Here is a 14,020-nt window from a genome sequence, read left to right as displayed (position 1 = left end):
TAGAATTTCCTCACTTTTTAGAGTGTAAATTTGTAACTAAAATAATGCCACTTCTTTTGGAGGAGGAATAAATTCTCAGCTTTAATAGTGTATTGGCTTTGGGGAATACTGCTCAGAGTTTACATGTGGCTGGGAGAGTCAGTTACCAATTCTTAGAGCATGGGCCCTATTGCTGTGCACTGATTGCAATTTCACTCCTGACCTTGCTGGTCAGGGTGGAGATTTTGTTTATGGTAGCAGGAGCTGACACTAATAAATATGATGGGGTTGCTCCTCAGAACCAGTTATACTCAGAGGAAAAGAGTCTCCGCTACTGTGAAATGCTCTCTCGTCAGAGTAACTCATTGTACGTGAACTATATGAGCTGCCATGGGTGAGAGAGCCCATGTCATCTGCAAGGGTTTCAGTTAACCCTTCTCTCCTGAGGTTGTGGGTGAACTGGCAAATGTATACTGAAGTGCAGACTGCTAGCCAAGACTGGTGGAATGGGGGGAGAAGCACTTACCACTACTGTGGGCTACATGTAGCTAGCTGTGTCATCAGTGCGCAAGTGCCAGAGTCCGTGCTAGCAGGCTGAAGCACTTTGGGTCAGGGATCGTGATCTGTGTTAGTACAGTGCTAGCATAGTGGGGTCCTGCTCCACAGCTGGGGTGCACAGGCACTACTACAGTACAAATAATAACAAAGGCAAGCTTACGGTAGCAGGGGACTGTGAAAACGGTCTTTGGGTTACAGTATGAAAGGAAGAGAATTGATCTTTATTTCTGCCTAACTGCAGGCATTTCTTAAAACATGGCTCATGGAATTTTAACACATGCCCATGTGTCTGTTCTCTTCTTTCATATAGAAAGTGGGGAGAGGAGCGATTACAGGAAAAGCCATGTAATGCTCTGTCTTTATCTGAGCACCTTCCATTCACATCAAGATGGAGCACTATCTTCATGGAGTGCTCTTCTGTGTTAAAGATTAAAGCAACTGCAGTTTCCTTTAGTTTAGGCAACTTGGGGACAGGCCTCAGGCTCTGGGTAGCTTGCTTGTGTGTCCCTCAGTGGGACAAACTACTGACATCCTGCCATAAAACACCTTCTAAATTTGCCTCTGAAGCTTACACAGTCTCATAAAGTGGATAACTTTCCTTCAGTTTTGGGTAGATTAGTAAATAAAAAAATCCCCCAAATGTCTTATCCTTGCTTTTACAAGTCTGAGATTGAAGCACTGTCTTTCGGTGACTCTAGTGGGTGAATATCTGTAGGAGCTTCTCTGTCCTGTCTTGGTGGTGCTTTGAGCTGTCTTTATTGAGTTCTCCCTGTTTGTGATTTATCAGATTGTAATTAGAAGGAAAAGAATCAAATGAGCCAAAGCGGTTTCCGAATTCCCAATCTAACAAACTGATCAAGAATTAATAATAATCTTATAATTGCTTTCTGCTAAGTTTATCCATACGTTTTCTTGATCCGTTGGCTTTCATCACTTTCTTTATGTAAGATGTGTTTAATATTTATGCTGACCCTCTTAGGAAAATTTAGAGCTCAATTTGAGCTGAAGCCAGGTTCTTTATTGAAAAGCGTGTGCTTAAGTTTAATGGAATTCTGTTTACTGAGATTGAATACGAAGTGTTTCCTTTTCTTACCAGCAGAACCTGCAAAGGGCACCATCTCATCTGCACCTCTGCTGGATATAAACCAAGATATGTTCCTGAGAAGGATGCTGAAAACAGGGTGGTGGGGGTAGTGAGAAGGCACACTCAACAAGAGTGTCTTGGTTATTACGATATTTATATTGTGATACTGAGTAGACACCAACCCCATTATGTGACGGACTGTGTTGCTCGCTGCTGGATGGTAGACTTCAAAGACCCATTTTTCTCTCTTGATTTATAATTCTTGTAGGTGTCATTCTACCTCACCCACTCACAAATACTAGAGAAACAAAGCCTGGATTAAAAAAACACTAATTGTACACTGAACATAAAAAATGTGTTTTATAAAAAGAATGTAAATATTCTTCACAAAGCCAACTAAAGCAACCATTCCATTTGTCTAAACAACCATCAGAAACTCATGCAGAATTTGTGTTTTTTTCCCCTCCTCCCCCACAGGTAAATACCACTGTCCAGTGCTCTTCACTGTCTTCACCAATAACTCCCATATAGTGGCTATCAAGACAACTGGAAATGTATTTGCTTATGAGGTAGGCTCTCCATTGCATTTCACTGTTAATGTTTTACACTTGTAGCATCTTTCATTCAAGGCTCTCAAAGAGTTTTACAGAGGTGGGTAAGTGTTATCCATGTGTTACAGACAGCGAAGCTGAGGCACATAGAAGTGAAGAGGCTTCCCTAAGGTCATGCAGCAAACTAGGAGCAGCATGGGGAATAGAACCCAGGTAATCCTAGTTCCCTGCTCTAAGCCACGCTATCTCCATTAGGGTGGAATCGACCTCTGTGCCTAGGGCCAGCAAGAGGCCTATACACCACTGAAATCCCACCTAAGTCTTCAAAATAGGTCTGAAATGGAGCAGAGGCCTTTGGCCTTTTCACAGGGATGAATTTCACCCCTTATGGACAGATCGAATGATTTAAGATGAATATTACTTTTAAAGCCTATCATTTGAGTAAGCTGCATGTAGCTGAGCCCGAGAGAGATTTGTAGGCCAGAATGTTTAACTCCTGATTCACTGTCACACGTTTTTCAGTTGAATGAACAAACAAATCTTCTGTGAACCTAACAACATTTCTGTCTAGTACATATCCATGCACAAAGGGCAGATTGCCTGCTTCGAATCTTCTTCAGTAAGCAAGAATATTTTAACTGGAGTTGGAGAAAAATAGATAACTTATTAGTGGACATTTGAGATCTTTCCTTGAATGGCATTTTTCAACTTTTTATTCACATTTTGTGAACATTTGTGTGAGCAAAAGTTTGTTCATACAAACCTTGCCATACAATCAGTTTCAAACCTTTGGGTGATCATGTACACAGCTTGACTATCCAGTATTGTAATACAGTGGGTCTCAACATTTCCAGAATACTGTAGCCCTTTCAGGAGTTTGATTTGTCTTGAGTACCCTGACTTTCACATAACTTAAAAACTACTTGCTTACAAAATCAGACATAAAAATACAAAAGTGTCACAGCGCACTAGTACTGAAAAATTCCTTACTTTCTCATTTTATCTGTATTAAATTTTAGTTTGTACTGCCATCGCTAGGCTTTTTATGTAGCCTGTTATAAAACTAGGCAAATATCTAGATGAGTTGATGTACCCTCTGGAAGACCTCTGCATACCCCTGATTGAGAAGCACTGTAAGAAATACATGCAGTGAACATTTGTCAACAGTCCACAAGCGGGAATTCGTTCACACAAAACAGACAGCAAACTGTTTGAAATACTGAAATTAAAAACAAAACAAAACCAGTTTTTGTACAATTGCAAACAAGAAAAGCGGCTAAATTCACCAACCCTTCCCCCCCACCTCCACCCCAAAAGAACCACCCCAATATGTTCTCCCAGTTCTAAATGGCATTATATGTTTTAAAATCTCCAGTTAGGGGAACAGATGAGACTGGGTTAAAATACTTGCTATTCTCTTCTGGAAACATGGATACTAGTTTTGTTTTGATTACAAGTAAAAATGACTTAGCAGCCTAGTCCTTAATAGATGCTTGCCCATATAGTAAAACTGCTACCCATTTTGCCACAATTTGCATACCCTGTTAAATAGACGCTCAGCTGAGCAGATGTGTGGGGAAACTTGTGAGCAAATGCTGTGCATTATACATCACTCTGGCCAGTGTAATTTATCCCTAGGTTATATAAGCCACGCATTCATTTCTAGACTTTTTTAAAGTAGCAGAAAAAATATTAGCAATTTTGGTTCTGGGTAGGAGAAGGCACTTGAGTGTGAGTACATCTGTTTCTTTCCTTTTAAGTAAAGCTGTGTCTTTCATGAAGTGATGTAGTGATGGTTCTGGTTTGATTATTTTATTTGTTGAGGAGTACAATGCGTTTCTTTGATGTTGATTCTTACCATACTGTAAACTGCTGCCCATTTTGTAAATCACTTTCATTGCACCTGTTAAATTAGAGATTAATATTGCTCCACACATAAAAATGTGGTTCTGTGCATTTTAACTATAATCTAGAAAACAGATGACAGGATTTTCTTTTTGTGCTTTTCTTTCCATTCTTATGTGGAATTTTGTCTGAAAAACATGTAGCAACAATGTATGTAGCTACAGAGTCCTAAATAAAAGATTTTTTTATTATAGATTGTTGAGTCAAATGGTTAGGAAAGAAATACATATGTTTTCCAAAATCAGTAAAGGAGCCCAGTGAACAATGTGATCATCTATTGGAGGTGAATGTCTCTAATTTGTTTACGTCATCCTGTATATTTTTAAGGGGTGCAAGATGTCTTGCGTTTGCCTAGCAGATAATTTCTCATTTTAATTTCTTGTTTTCCACCTGGCTGTTAGGCAGTTGAGCAGCTGAACATAAAAACAAAAAGCTACAAGGATCTCCTGACAGATGAACCCTTTACTCGGCAGGACATCCTGACACTGCAGGTAAACCTCCTCTTGTTTTCTATTCTATTCTATGTCTCATGCCTCCTAATACACCCTCTTTTGGAGTGGGTTGGGGAGTATTAGGCAGACTGTGTACTCCCTGTTGCATTGCTAATATAAAATGACGGCTGATTAGAGAAACAGTGTTTTGTAATGGGTAACAATCACATCACTTTCATTTGTTCTCCAGATGGCAAGCCTTAGATATTCCATATAATTTTCACCAGAGCTGAAGTGAAACTCTAATCAGATTATTTTTCATTTCATATAGGGTTTGTCTTCATTACGGTGCTAACTCGGCACTTCTGCGATCGATTGGCTCAGTGGTGTCGATTTAGCAGGTCTGATGAAGCCTCAATAAGTAGATAGGAGAGTGCTCTTCTGTCTACATAATTAATCGACCTCAACGAGAGGCAGAAGATATGTCTATGGGAGAGCGTCTCCTGCTGACATAACGCGGTGTAGACACCACATTAAGTTGATGATGTAAATTACATCACTCAGGAGGGGGTTTCACCCCGAGCAATGTAACTTGTATTGAATTAAGCGGTAGTGTAGACTAGGCCATAGTAGATCGTGATTAATTAATTTAGCAGGGAAGCCCATTGTGGGTTGCTGAATTTTGTGGATTAGTAATTTTGTGGAGTAAGCGTACACATTGGGTAAAAAAAATATACGCTGTTCTTGTATGTTGACAAGTGTACGTGTAATTATGTAACACATTATACTATACAAGTAAATGTATTGTACTGTGGTGTAACCATAATGAAATGTTAGTTATAAGTCCTTGCTATTAAATCTTTACTTAAAAGTGGCAAGAAACCATTGGGTTATTGTAAGAATGATCAGATTTGCAGTTTAGCCAAGTGGGAATTAGCCAGCATCTACTGTAATTGTTTGTTAACTAGAAGGAGCCACAGATGGCCAGAGACTTCTTTGTCTAACTAGCCAGTCAGATGGCCAATAATACATGAACCATGTTGTCATAAGAAATTAAAATAATCCACATATACATTTTCAGCTATTTGAAAGAAAAAAAAATGATTATATTAATACTGTTTTATTTTAGGGGTGATTTTTAAAAATGCAAATCTCAGCAAAGTAGGTTTTTCAAAATGTCTCTGCATTTAGAGGAAAACTGGCAGCAATGCAGAAATCTTCACCTGAATATGTTTTGCTTATGTCTGTTACCCTGTAAAATCTGGGGGTGGAGGGAGTGCGTGTTTTTTTTTTTTTTTTTTTTTTTTTAAAGAAAGTTATAAAGCTAGAAAGATGTAACTGTGTTCTAGGTAGGAATAAAATGTAAAACTTCAAAGAGAATTAGTACATTTACAAAGGAAGTTGGGGTCTTTATTTTCTCTGAATGTGAAGTGCTACTAAGGTTATGTTTTTTTAGTGAGTTTACTAGTACTGGAACCCATAATAAGAGACTGTAAAACTACTTTCTAATCTGCTGTAATAGACACTTAATTTACAAAGAAATTTACTGTAAAATGAGTTTAAATTTTAGACCTTAAAATTATTTGATTGTTAAGCTTGCATTACAGCAAGATAGAAATTTGTTTTATATTGGTGGATCATGCCACTGGAGTCACAGATTAGTGCATATCTCTTATGAATGAGAGAATTGTCACCAATGGTAGGCTGATAAATGCAAATTTAAGCTGAAAATGTTCCTCAAATTTATTTGTTCATGGGAAGAAGTGTGCTGTTTCCTCTTGTATTGCTGTGCTGAAAAGCATGTGTACAGTTGTTCCCCCCTCCCCCCCCACTCCCCTCCCCCACACACCCCAATCCTTCTGGCTCTATGACTGTTCAGGTTACTACAAAATTAAACATTTCAGCCCAGTGAATGCAAGGCCCACAACTTTCCTCAGATTCAAGTTTCAAAGCTTCTGACAGGATGATATTTGAATCTAACTGCCAAGATGCTAATGGTTTTGCAATAGTAATGAGACAGTAAGTGACTATTGCATTTGCGCCATCATTATGGAAAACCACACAGTTTTGAAAGAGTGATTAAAATCTGCAGTCATTTAAATAAATGTTAGGATTTTAACATGTTCCATAGGAACATATCTTAAATATATTAGTAAAACCAGCTTTCTGCTACGCAACTAAATTTACTGTATTTAAATGTTCCTTTCTAAGCTGTCTTAGATGCATAAATCTTCCAAAAACTAGCATGACAAATTTGTGTTGTTTGCAGGGGGATTATATGAATTTACTTGCATTTTACTTCTGCCTCTTCTGAGAAGTTGTGTTTTCTCACTCAATTGCCAGCAGTTCATATATATTCACATAAATTAATTAAGCTGTGTACCAATGACCAGTCAGCCGTATTTACACCACCACCACCTATGTGGAGATAATAGCCATGTTGTTAAATTGCACTTTTGACACCACCCATGAACTCATCTAGGATGACCTGCGTAGTATGTGTGTGAATTTGCTACTCTTAAGAAATGCGCTCATCCCAAACTCATGCTGACTAAACCTTTCTACTACACCATTGTGTGGTGTAATCTATGTTATTTTCTCAGATCTATCTGGAAACCACTGAAATACAGGCGAGAAATTTGGGTCAGTGGAATGCTGAACACATTTTGAGAAACCAGCGTGCAATCGTTTTAAACACGTTTTGCTTTTCTAACTCAACATTTGTTCTATTTTAAAAACTAAATTGTGTAGGCCATTACTCCCAAACTGTTCCTATTTTGGGGGGGAAATTGTCATTGGGATGAAAGTCAGTTTATGTATAGCAGCTTTCAGTGGCTGAAGGAGTTTGTTTTTAACACAAAATCAGTGCTCATGCCAGCCCTATTTTCGTGTATGCAGTAAATTCTCATCTGCCTGGTTGGACTATGCAAGATGAACTACTTTTATCTGCTCAGGCATGCAGCAGACCACTGACTAAATTTGTCTCTGTCTCCCCACAATTGGTTCTGCAGCCTCAAAATATAAGAGGTATTTTAAAAGTGAACAAAGAAAAGGACTTAAAGGCTGTGACAGGAAACAAGAAAAGCTAGGAGATTCACATTCAATGAGGAAATGAACCATTTGTGTCCTCCAACATACCGGCATAATGGGGTGCACTGGGGAAATAGCATAGGGACACCTGTTGTGTGTAGGTGTTAGCCGATACAGAAGTGTGTCAAAGGGGTCAATTATCAAAGCCGTGCACAGAGACTTGGCTGTGTAACTCTCATTCAGGTCAATGGGAGTCATGCAACTGAATCCCTGTATGCTGTTTTGAAACTATTCCGTATGTTACTTTTCATTCTTAGGCAGGAATTTCCAGGGGTTTTTGTCATGATCCTCATGATTTTGTTTTTTAATGTGTGAATTCATTATTATTTCCCATGTACTGTTTCCTTTTGGCACCTTAGAGACTAACTCTAATGACTCCTCGTTGTTTTTGCTGATACAGACTAACATGGCTACCACTCTGAAACCTGTTTCCTTTTGGTAAATCATTTAGAAAAAAGCCCAAGGTCTGTGGCTTTCTTCCTTATAAATTCTCTGTGTCAAGATGACCCTGGGCAGTGAGTGACTTCACCCTTGCAAGCCCTGTCACTAGTTTGCTTTGTTTCTTAGCCAAAGACCATCACTGAATTTTGTCATGATGAGTTTGCAGCTGGAACTCTGGCTTATGTACGTTGTCTCTTTGGAAAACTTTCAACTATATATTTAAATCTTTAATTGTCACAGGTTCCCTCGCGTTCCCGACATGAATTGAATGTCCTTGTGTCTGAGAGAGCAAGAGCTGAGAGCTGGATTGGTAGTTCTGACCCTGCTTGCTGGCAAAGTATCAGGCATGAAGGAGGGGTTTCTATAAAAAGCATTCTTTACTTTGCAAATAGCAACTGAATGGAACTGTATTTTTAGTAGCTCAGTTTATCGACAGAAAACAGACTCTGGAAATGCTTCATCTAAATGTCCTAGGAAGCACGTGTGTTACTGTAACTGATTTTGTAGTGAAATATAAATAGAGTTAAAGTGGAAAGCTAGATTAATGTGTGTTTCAGGTATTTTCCAGATGTATGACCACATTTTTCTTTGCTGTTACATACAGCAGAATCCTACAGCTGCTGAGGATATATTTGTTAAAATAGCAAATGACCCCTAAATTAACCAGCCTTTAAAGGTGTTGACCTCTTTTGAAGAAGGTGTTTTTAATACTTGTTCTTTCTAGAATAGAATTATTTAGAGGTATAACAGAAAAATGTTATTTATTCCCAACTGCCAACACTATAATAACAAGTTGTACAAATACTGATCAGACTTTTTTGTTCAGCTTTGCTGATGAGCATCACCTCAACTGACTGGATATGTTTATTGCTTTATACAGTCATGCCTGGATTACTTTTATTAAAAAAAGTACACTTCTGATCTGGAACAAAAAGCAAACTCAAATTCTAATGGTTAACAATAACTATATCTTACGTTTATATTGTACTTTTTTATGTAAAGAACTTTATGTACTTGCATATACATAACTTGCTTACGCCACCACTGGCCTGGTGTGGAACATGGCAACTGTTTAACATAACACAGCAGCATTATACTACCCCTCAGGGGAAGCAGCAAAGAATAAGATCATCTCTGATTAAAATTGTCAGGGGAATGTAGGTAGGCAGAATGCAGCTACCAAAACTGGCGTTTGGCTAGGACACTAGGTCTAGTGTCTCCATTTCTGCAAAAGGGGTCATGGGTTCTTTTCTCTCTGTAAGTGATCAGGGCCCTGAGTTTTCCATACCATCACAGAAGTCAGCAAGTGTACTATTTGCCATAATGCAATTCTAGGGCAATGGTTCGGTACTGGTTCAGATGGAGGGAGTACCCTATTGGATCTCTCAGCACCGCTTCCTAAACCACTGAAGACTTTCCTTGGGAGTGGGTCTTCCATTCAAATACCTGGCCCAATCCTGGATAGCTTGTGAGATTTCATGAGATCACAGCAGGAGAATGGTATTGGCTGCAAACAGCTATCAGTATAGCTGACAAAATCCAGAGGATAATAGAAGCTAGTGATGGAATGCTCATCTTATGTCATCTAGTTGTCTGATTGATCCACCTTTAACATTTCCCAATGGCTTGTTTGGTAGAATTTTAAAAGTTCACCCCTACTATTGAGAGACCATTCTTGAGAGCAAAGTGTATTAGGCTGGGGAAACTTCTCCCGATATTCAGCCTAAATGTTTCTTTCCCAAATGTAGAGCTCTTGTTTCTCCATAACTAATTAACTATTTCCCCTTAACTGTTGGGGGTTTACACTCTCTTCAGAAATTTGGTATTCTGTCATCTCTTAGCCAAACATCTCTTTCTCGCGCGCTCTCTCCCCTTTTAATCTCTTCTCATCAGTCAGTAACTCAGAGCACCATTGTAGCTCTTGTGTGAACTCCCTCCACTTTGTTAGTATCTTTTTGATAACATGGTGCTTGGAAATATACACAGTATTCCAGGTACAGTCGCACCAGAACCATAGAGACAGGGTCCTTACTCTAAATACACCTGACCTCAGTCTTTATACTCCCAAAATTACATTGTCCTTTTCTTGGCTGCCATATATCACTCCAAACACGCATCTAATTTGCTGACCTCTATCACCTGAGGACTACTTCATCCAGGTTTCTCTCTCCTATGGATTATAGTTCAGATTGTTTTCCTCCAGCTGTATTATTTTGTATCCCTTACAAACTGAATTCTGTTATTTTGCACGTTTCTAATCTTTCTAAGTCTTTCCATTTTCTCTGTCTTGATTGGAAGTCAACTCTTCCCAATTTAACATTGTCTACAGATTTCACTAGCATGTTTCCAGATAACTAACAAAGATCTTAAATGTTCCAGGACTTAATACTGATCCCTGATACTAATGATACAGACCCTCTTTGTAAATCGCTTTGATATCTTTGGAAGAAAAGCGCTACGTAAGAACTAGGTATTGGTGATATTTTTGATATCCCATAAGAGATCTCTCCTCCACCCCCACTTTTGCTTTATACTCTTTTAACTAGTTTTCCATGTGTCTGTCCCCTGCACAAGGCAATTTGAATTAATTTTTCAAGTAAGATTTTGAGTTGATATTAAATCCCAACATATGCCCTGTACTGCATTCCCTTCAGACTTTGATTTTGAGATTCTGTCAAAGCAATCAAGTTCGGCTGACAACATTGATTCTTTATGAACCCATGCTGGTTATTATATAATATAAGTTAAACCCAAATATAACATCTTGCCTTTTTCTCTTTGAGTAGTTGTGAAGATCTGTGATAGAAAGTAGTGTACATGTTTCTACCAGCATGTATTATATGGGACTAGGAAATCTGAGGCTCCTACCTCAGGAGCAGATGACCAGAAACCCAAAGGGTCAGACTTTTTGCCTTGAGAGGATAGGCCTACACTCATGCTGTGAACAGTGCTGAGCTGTGTGGGCCTCCTGAAGGGTCTGTATGAGGCACAGTATATGTAAAAGCTTCCTAGTGTGCGGCAGCAATGTACTTGCTACAGCAACCCCACACCCCATTTAAGGCAGATGGTGTATCGTGTATTCAGGGGTGGTAAGCAAAGAGGAGTCTCTGCTCATTAGTGCTCAGGGACTCTCAGCCCTTCACCACCCCTGTGCATCTGTGCAGGAGCCATGCACACCCGAGTCCTAAAGTTTGCTGAGATGCAGAAAAATTATTCCTGCTATGCACTGTAAAACCATATACAAGTTACTGTTGGCATCCAAGCCTGCAGGGGATGGGCGTCCTGTGAGAGGAACTGTGCTGCCTCTCTGGATTTTATTCAACAGCAGTCCTTGTGGGTGATGAAGAAGCTGAGTTGACAATCTTGTCTATTTCTCCTCGGCCAGGAAGGTGCTGCTTGTCACATGGGGCTGCCAAAAAAGATGATTATAAAATGCGGTTGTGCAAGTCAAATGATTCCAGAGCTGTAACGGGCTTAGTCCCCGTACATAATAGAGCATTAGAAAGATGAATGGATTTAATCCCCAGTGCTTTGAACCACAAAAAATATGGAATGGTGTTTTGTCAGGAGAAGTGACTAGAGAAGAAAAATCAGGGCGTAAAACATACAGTGGCAGATACATTTGCAGCCATTTAAAAATAATGTATGTGTGTGTTACTGTGTGTTTTAAGTGTTGCTGTACAGCCTAATCAGCTGTAGACAAGACATGCATCCTGACAAGCTGTTGAACACCATTGGTGTTTGTGAGAAGAAGCATAACTAATGAACAAAGTTGGAGGTAGCTGAGCTGTGTGCTAATTGATATTGCACTCTTGAGCTGTTTCCCATTTGCTATTCTATTTGTCTAAAGGGCAAAGCAAACGCTTTCTATGGAGACAGGGGGCTCCTTGGCAATGAAAGGGGGTGCACAGTCATTGCATAAAATCGGAAGGGGCTGGATGCAGGGATGATGTGGTAAGGACACACCACTCTGTGTGAGCTTCCTGTGGTAGGGAGGTAAGGTATGGTTGGGTCCAGACGATCTACTGCTGTGTGAATCCTCTCACCATTAACCAGCATTGTGGAAGGCAGTGTAAGGGTATGTCTACACTGTGGGATTAATTCGAATTTTGGAAACAGATTGTATAAAGTCGAATGTATGCGGCCACACTAAGCTCATTAATTCAGTGGTGTGCATCCATGTACCTGGGCTAGTGTCGATTTCCGGAGCGTTGCACTGTGGGTAGCTATCCCATAGCTCCTGCAGTCTCCCCCACCCATTGGAATTCTGGGTTGAGATCCCAGTGCCTGATGGGGCAAAAAACATTGTTGCAGGTGGTTCTGGGTACAGCCTCACCCCTCCCTCCATGAAAGCAACGGCAGACAACCATTTCGCGCCTTTTTTCCTGGGTGAACACTGCAGACTCCATACCACGGCAAGCATGGAGCCCGCTCAGCTCAAGACAGCAGATATGAACATTGTAAACACCTCACGCGTTTTCGTGCAGTTTATGCTGAGCCAGGACCAGAAAAACGAGGTGAGGAGGTGGCGGCGACGGCAGCATAGCGACAAGCGTGATGAGGACATGGACATGGACACGGACACAGAATTCTGTCAAACCGCGGGCCCCGGTGCTTTGGAGATCATGTTGTTAATGGGGCAGGTTCTATTGGTGGAACGCTGATTCTAGGCCTGGGAAACAAGCATAGACTGGTGGGACCGCATAGTGTTGCAGGTGTGGGACGATTCCCAGTGGCTGCAAAACTTTTGCATGCGTAAGGGCACTTTCATGGAACTTTGTGACTTGCTGTCCCCTGCCCTGAAACGCCAGAATACCAAGATGAGAGCAGCCCTCACAGTTGAGAAGCGAGTAGCGATAGCCCTGTGGAAGCTTGCAACGCCAGACAGCTACCGGTCAGTCGGGAATCAATTTGGAGTGGGCAAATCTACTGTGGGGGCTGCTGTGATCCAAGTAGCCAAAGCAATCACTGAGGTGCTGCTACGAAAGCTAGTGACTCTGGGAAATGTGCAGGTCATAGTGGATGGCTTTGCTGCAATGGGATTCCCTAACTGTGGTGGGACGATAAATGGAACCCATATCCCTATCTTGGCACCGGAGCATCAGGGTACCCTGTACCTCAAGGGATACTTTTCAATGGTGCTGCAAGCACTTGTGGATCACAACGGACGTTTCACCAACATCAACGTGGGCTGGCTGGGAAGGGTTCATGTTGCTCGCGTCTTCAGGAACACTACTCTGTTTAAACGGCTGCAGCAAGGGACTTACTTCCTGGACCAGAAAATAACCGTTGGGGATGTTGAAATGCCAATAGTTATTCTTGGGGACCCAGCCTACCCCTTAATGCCATGGCTCATGAAGCCATACACAGGCAGCCTGGACAGGAGTCAGGAGCTGTTCAACTACAGGCTGAGCAAGTGCAGAATGGTGGTAGAATGTGCATTTGGCCATTTAAAAGGTCGCTGGCGATCGTTACTGACTCGCTCAGACCTCAGCCAAACCAATATCCCCATTGTTATTTCTGCTTGCTGTGTGCTCCACAATCTCTGTGAAAGTCAGGGGGAGACCTTTATGGCGGGGTGGGAGGCTGAGGCAAATCGCCTGGCTGCTGATTACGCGCAGCCAGACACCAGGGCGATTAGAAGAGCACACCAGGAAGCGCTGTGCATCAGAGAAGCTTTGAAAACCAGTTTCATGACTGGCCAGGCTACAGTGTGAAATTTGTTTGTTTCTCCTTCATGAAAACCTGCCCTCTTTATTGACTCATTCTCTGTAAGGAACCCACCCTTCCCCTTCCCTCAGATTGCTTTCAAAAGAAATAAAGTCACTATTGTTTAAAAATCATTTATTCTTTATTAATTGATTATAAAAAGAGGGAGAGAACCCGGGTGGCATTTGGGAGGAGGATCGGTGGGAAGGAAAAGGCCACTAAAAAAAGTTTTAAAAAAAATGACAGCCTTTTGCTTGGGCTGTCCACTAGGG

General features: G+C 40.8%; 1 protein-coding gene across 1 annotated transcript in view; it reads left to right on the top strand.

Annotated features, from left to right (window-relative positions):
• Positions 1-14,020, top strand: part of PPIL2 (peptidylprolyl isomerase like 2) — a 139,830-nt gene that overhangs the window by 32,866 nt on the left and 92,944 nt on the right. The window contains exons 7-8 of the mRNA XM_054006054.1: positions 2,099-2,190; positions 4,479-4,568. Coding sequence (XP_053862029.1) covers positions 2,099-2,190; positions 4,479-4,568 — 182 coding nt within the window. The remainder of the gene's footprint in view (positions 1-2,098; positions 2,191-4,478; positions 4,569-14,020) is intronic.

This window comes from Malaclemys terrapin, chromosome 16 (assembly GCF_027887155.1).
Source record: "Malaclemys terrapin pileata isolate rMalTer1 chromosome 16, rMalTer1.hap1, whole genome shotgun sequence".
Classification (NCBI taxonomy): domain Eukaryota; kingdom Metazoa; phylum Chordata; order Testudines; family Emydidae; genus Malaclemys; species Malaclemys terrapin.
Note: the sequence above shows the minus strand (reverse complement) of the source record. Positions and strands in the feature narration are given on the sequence as shown.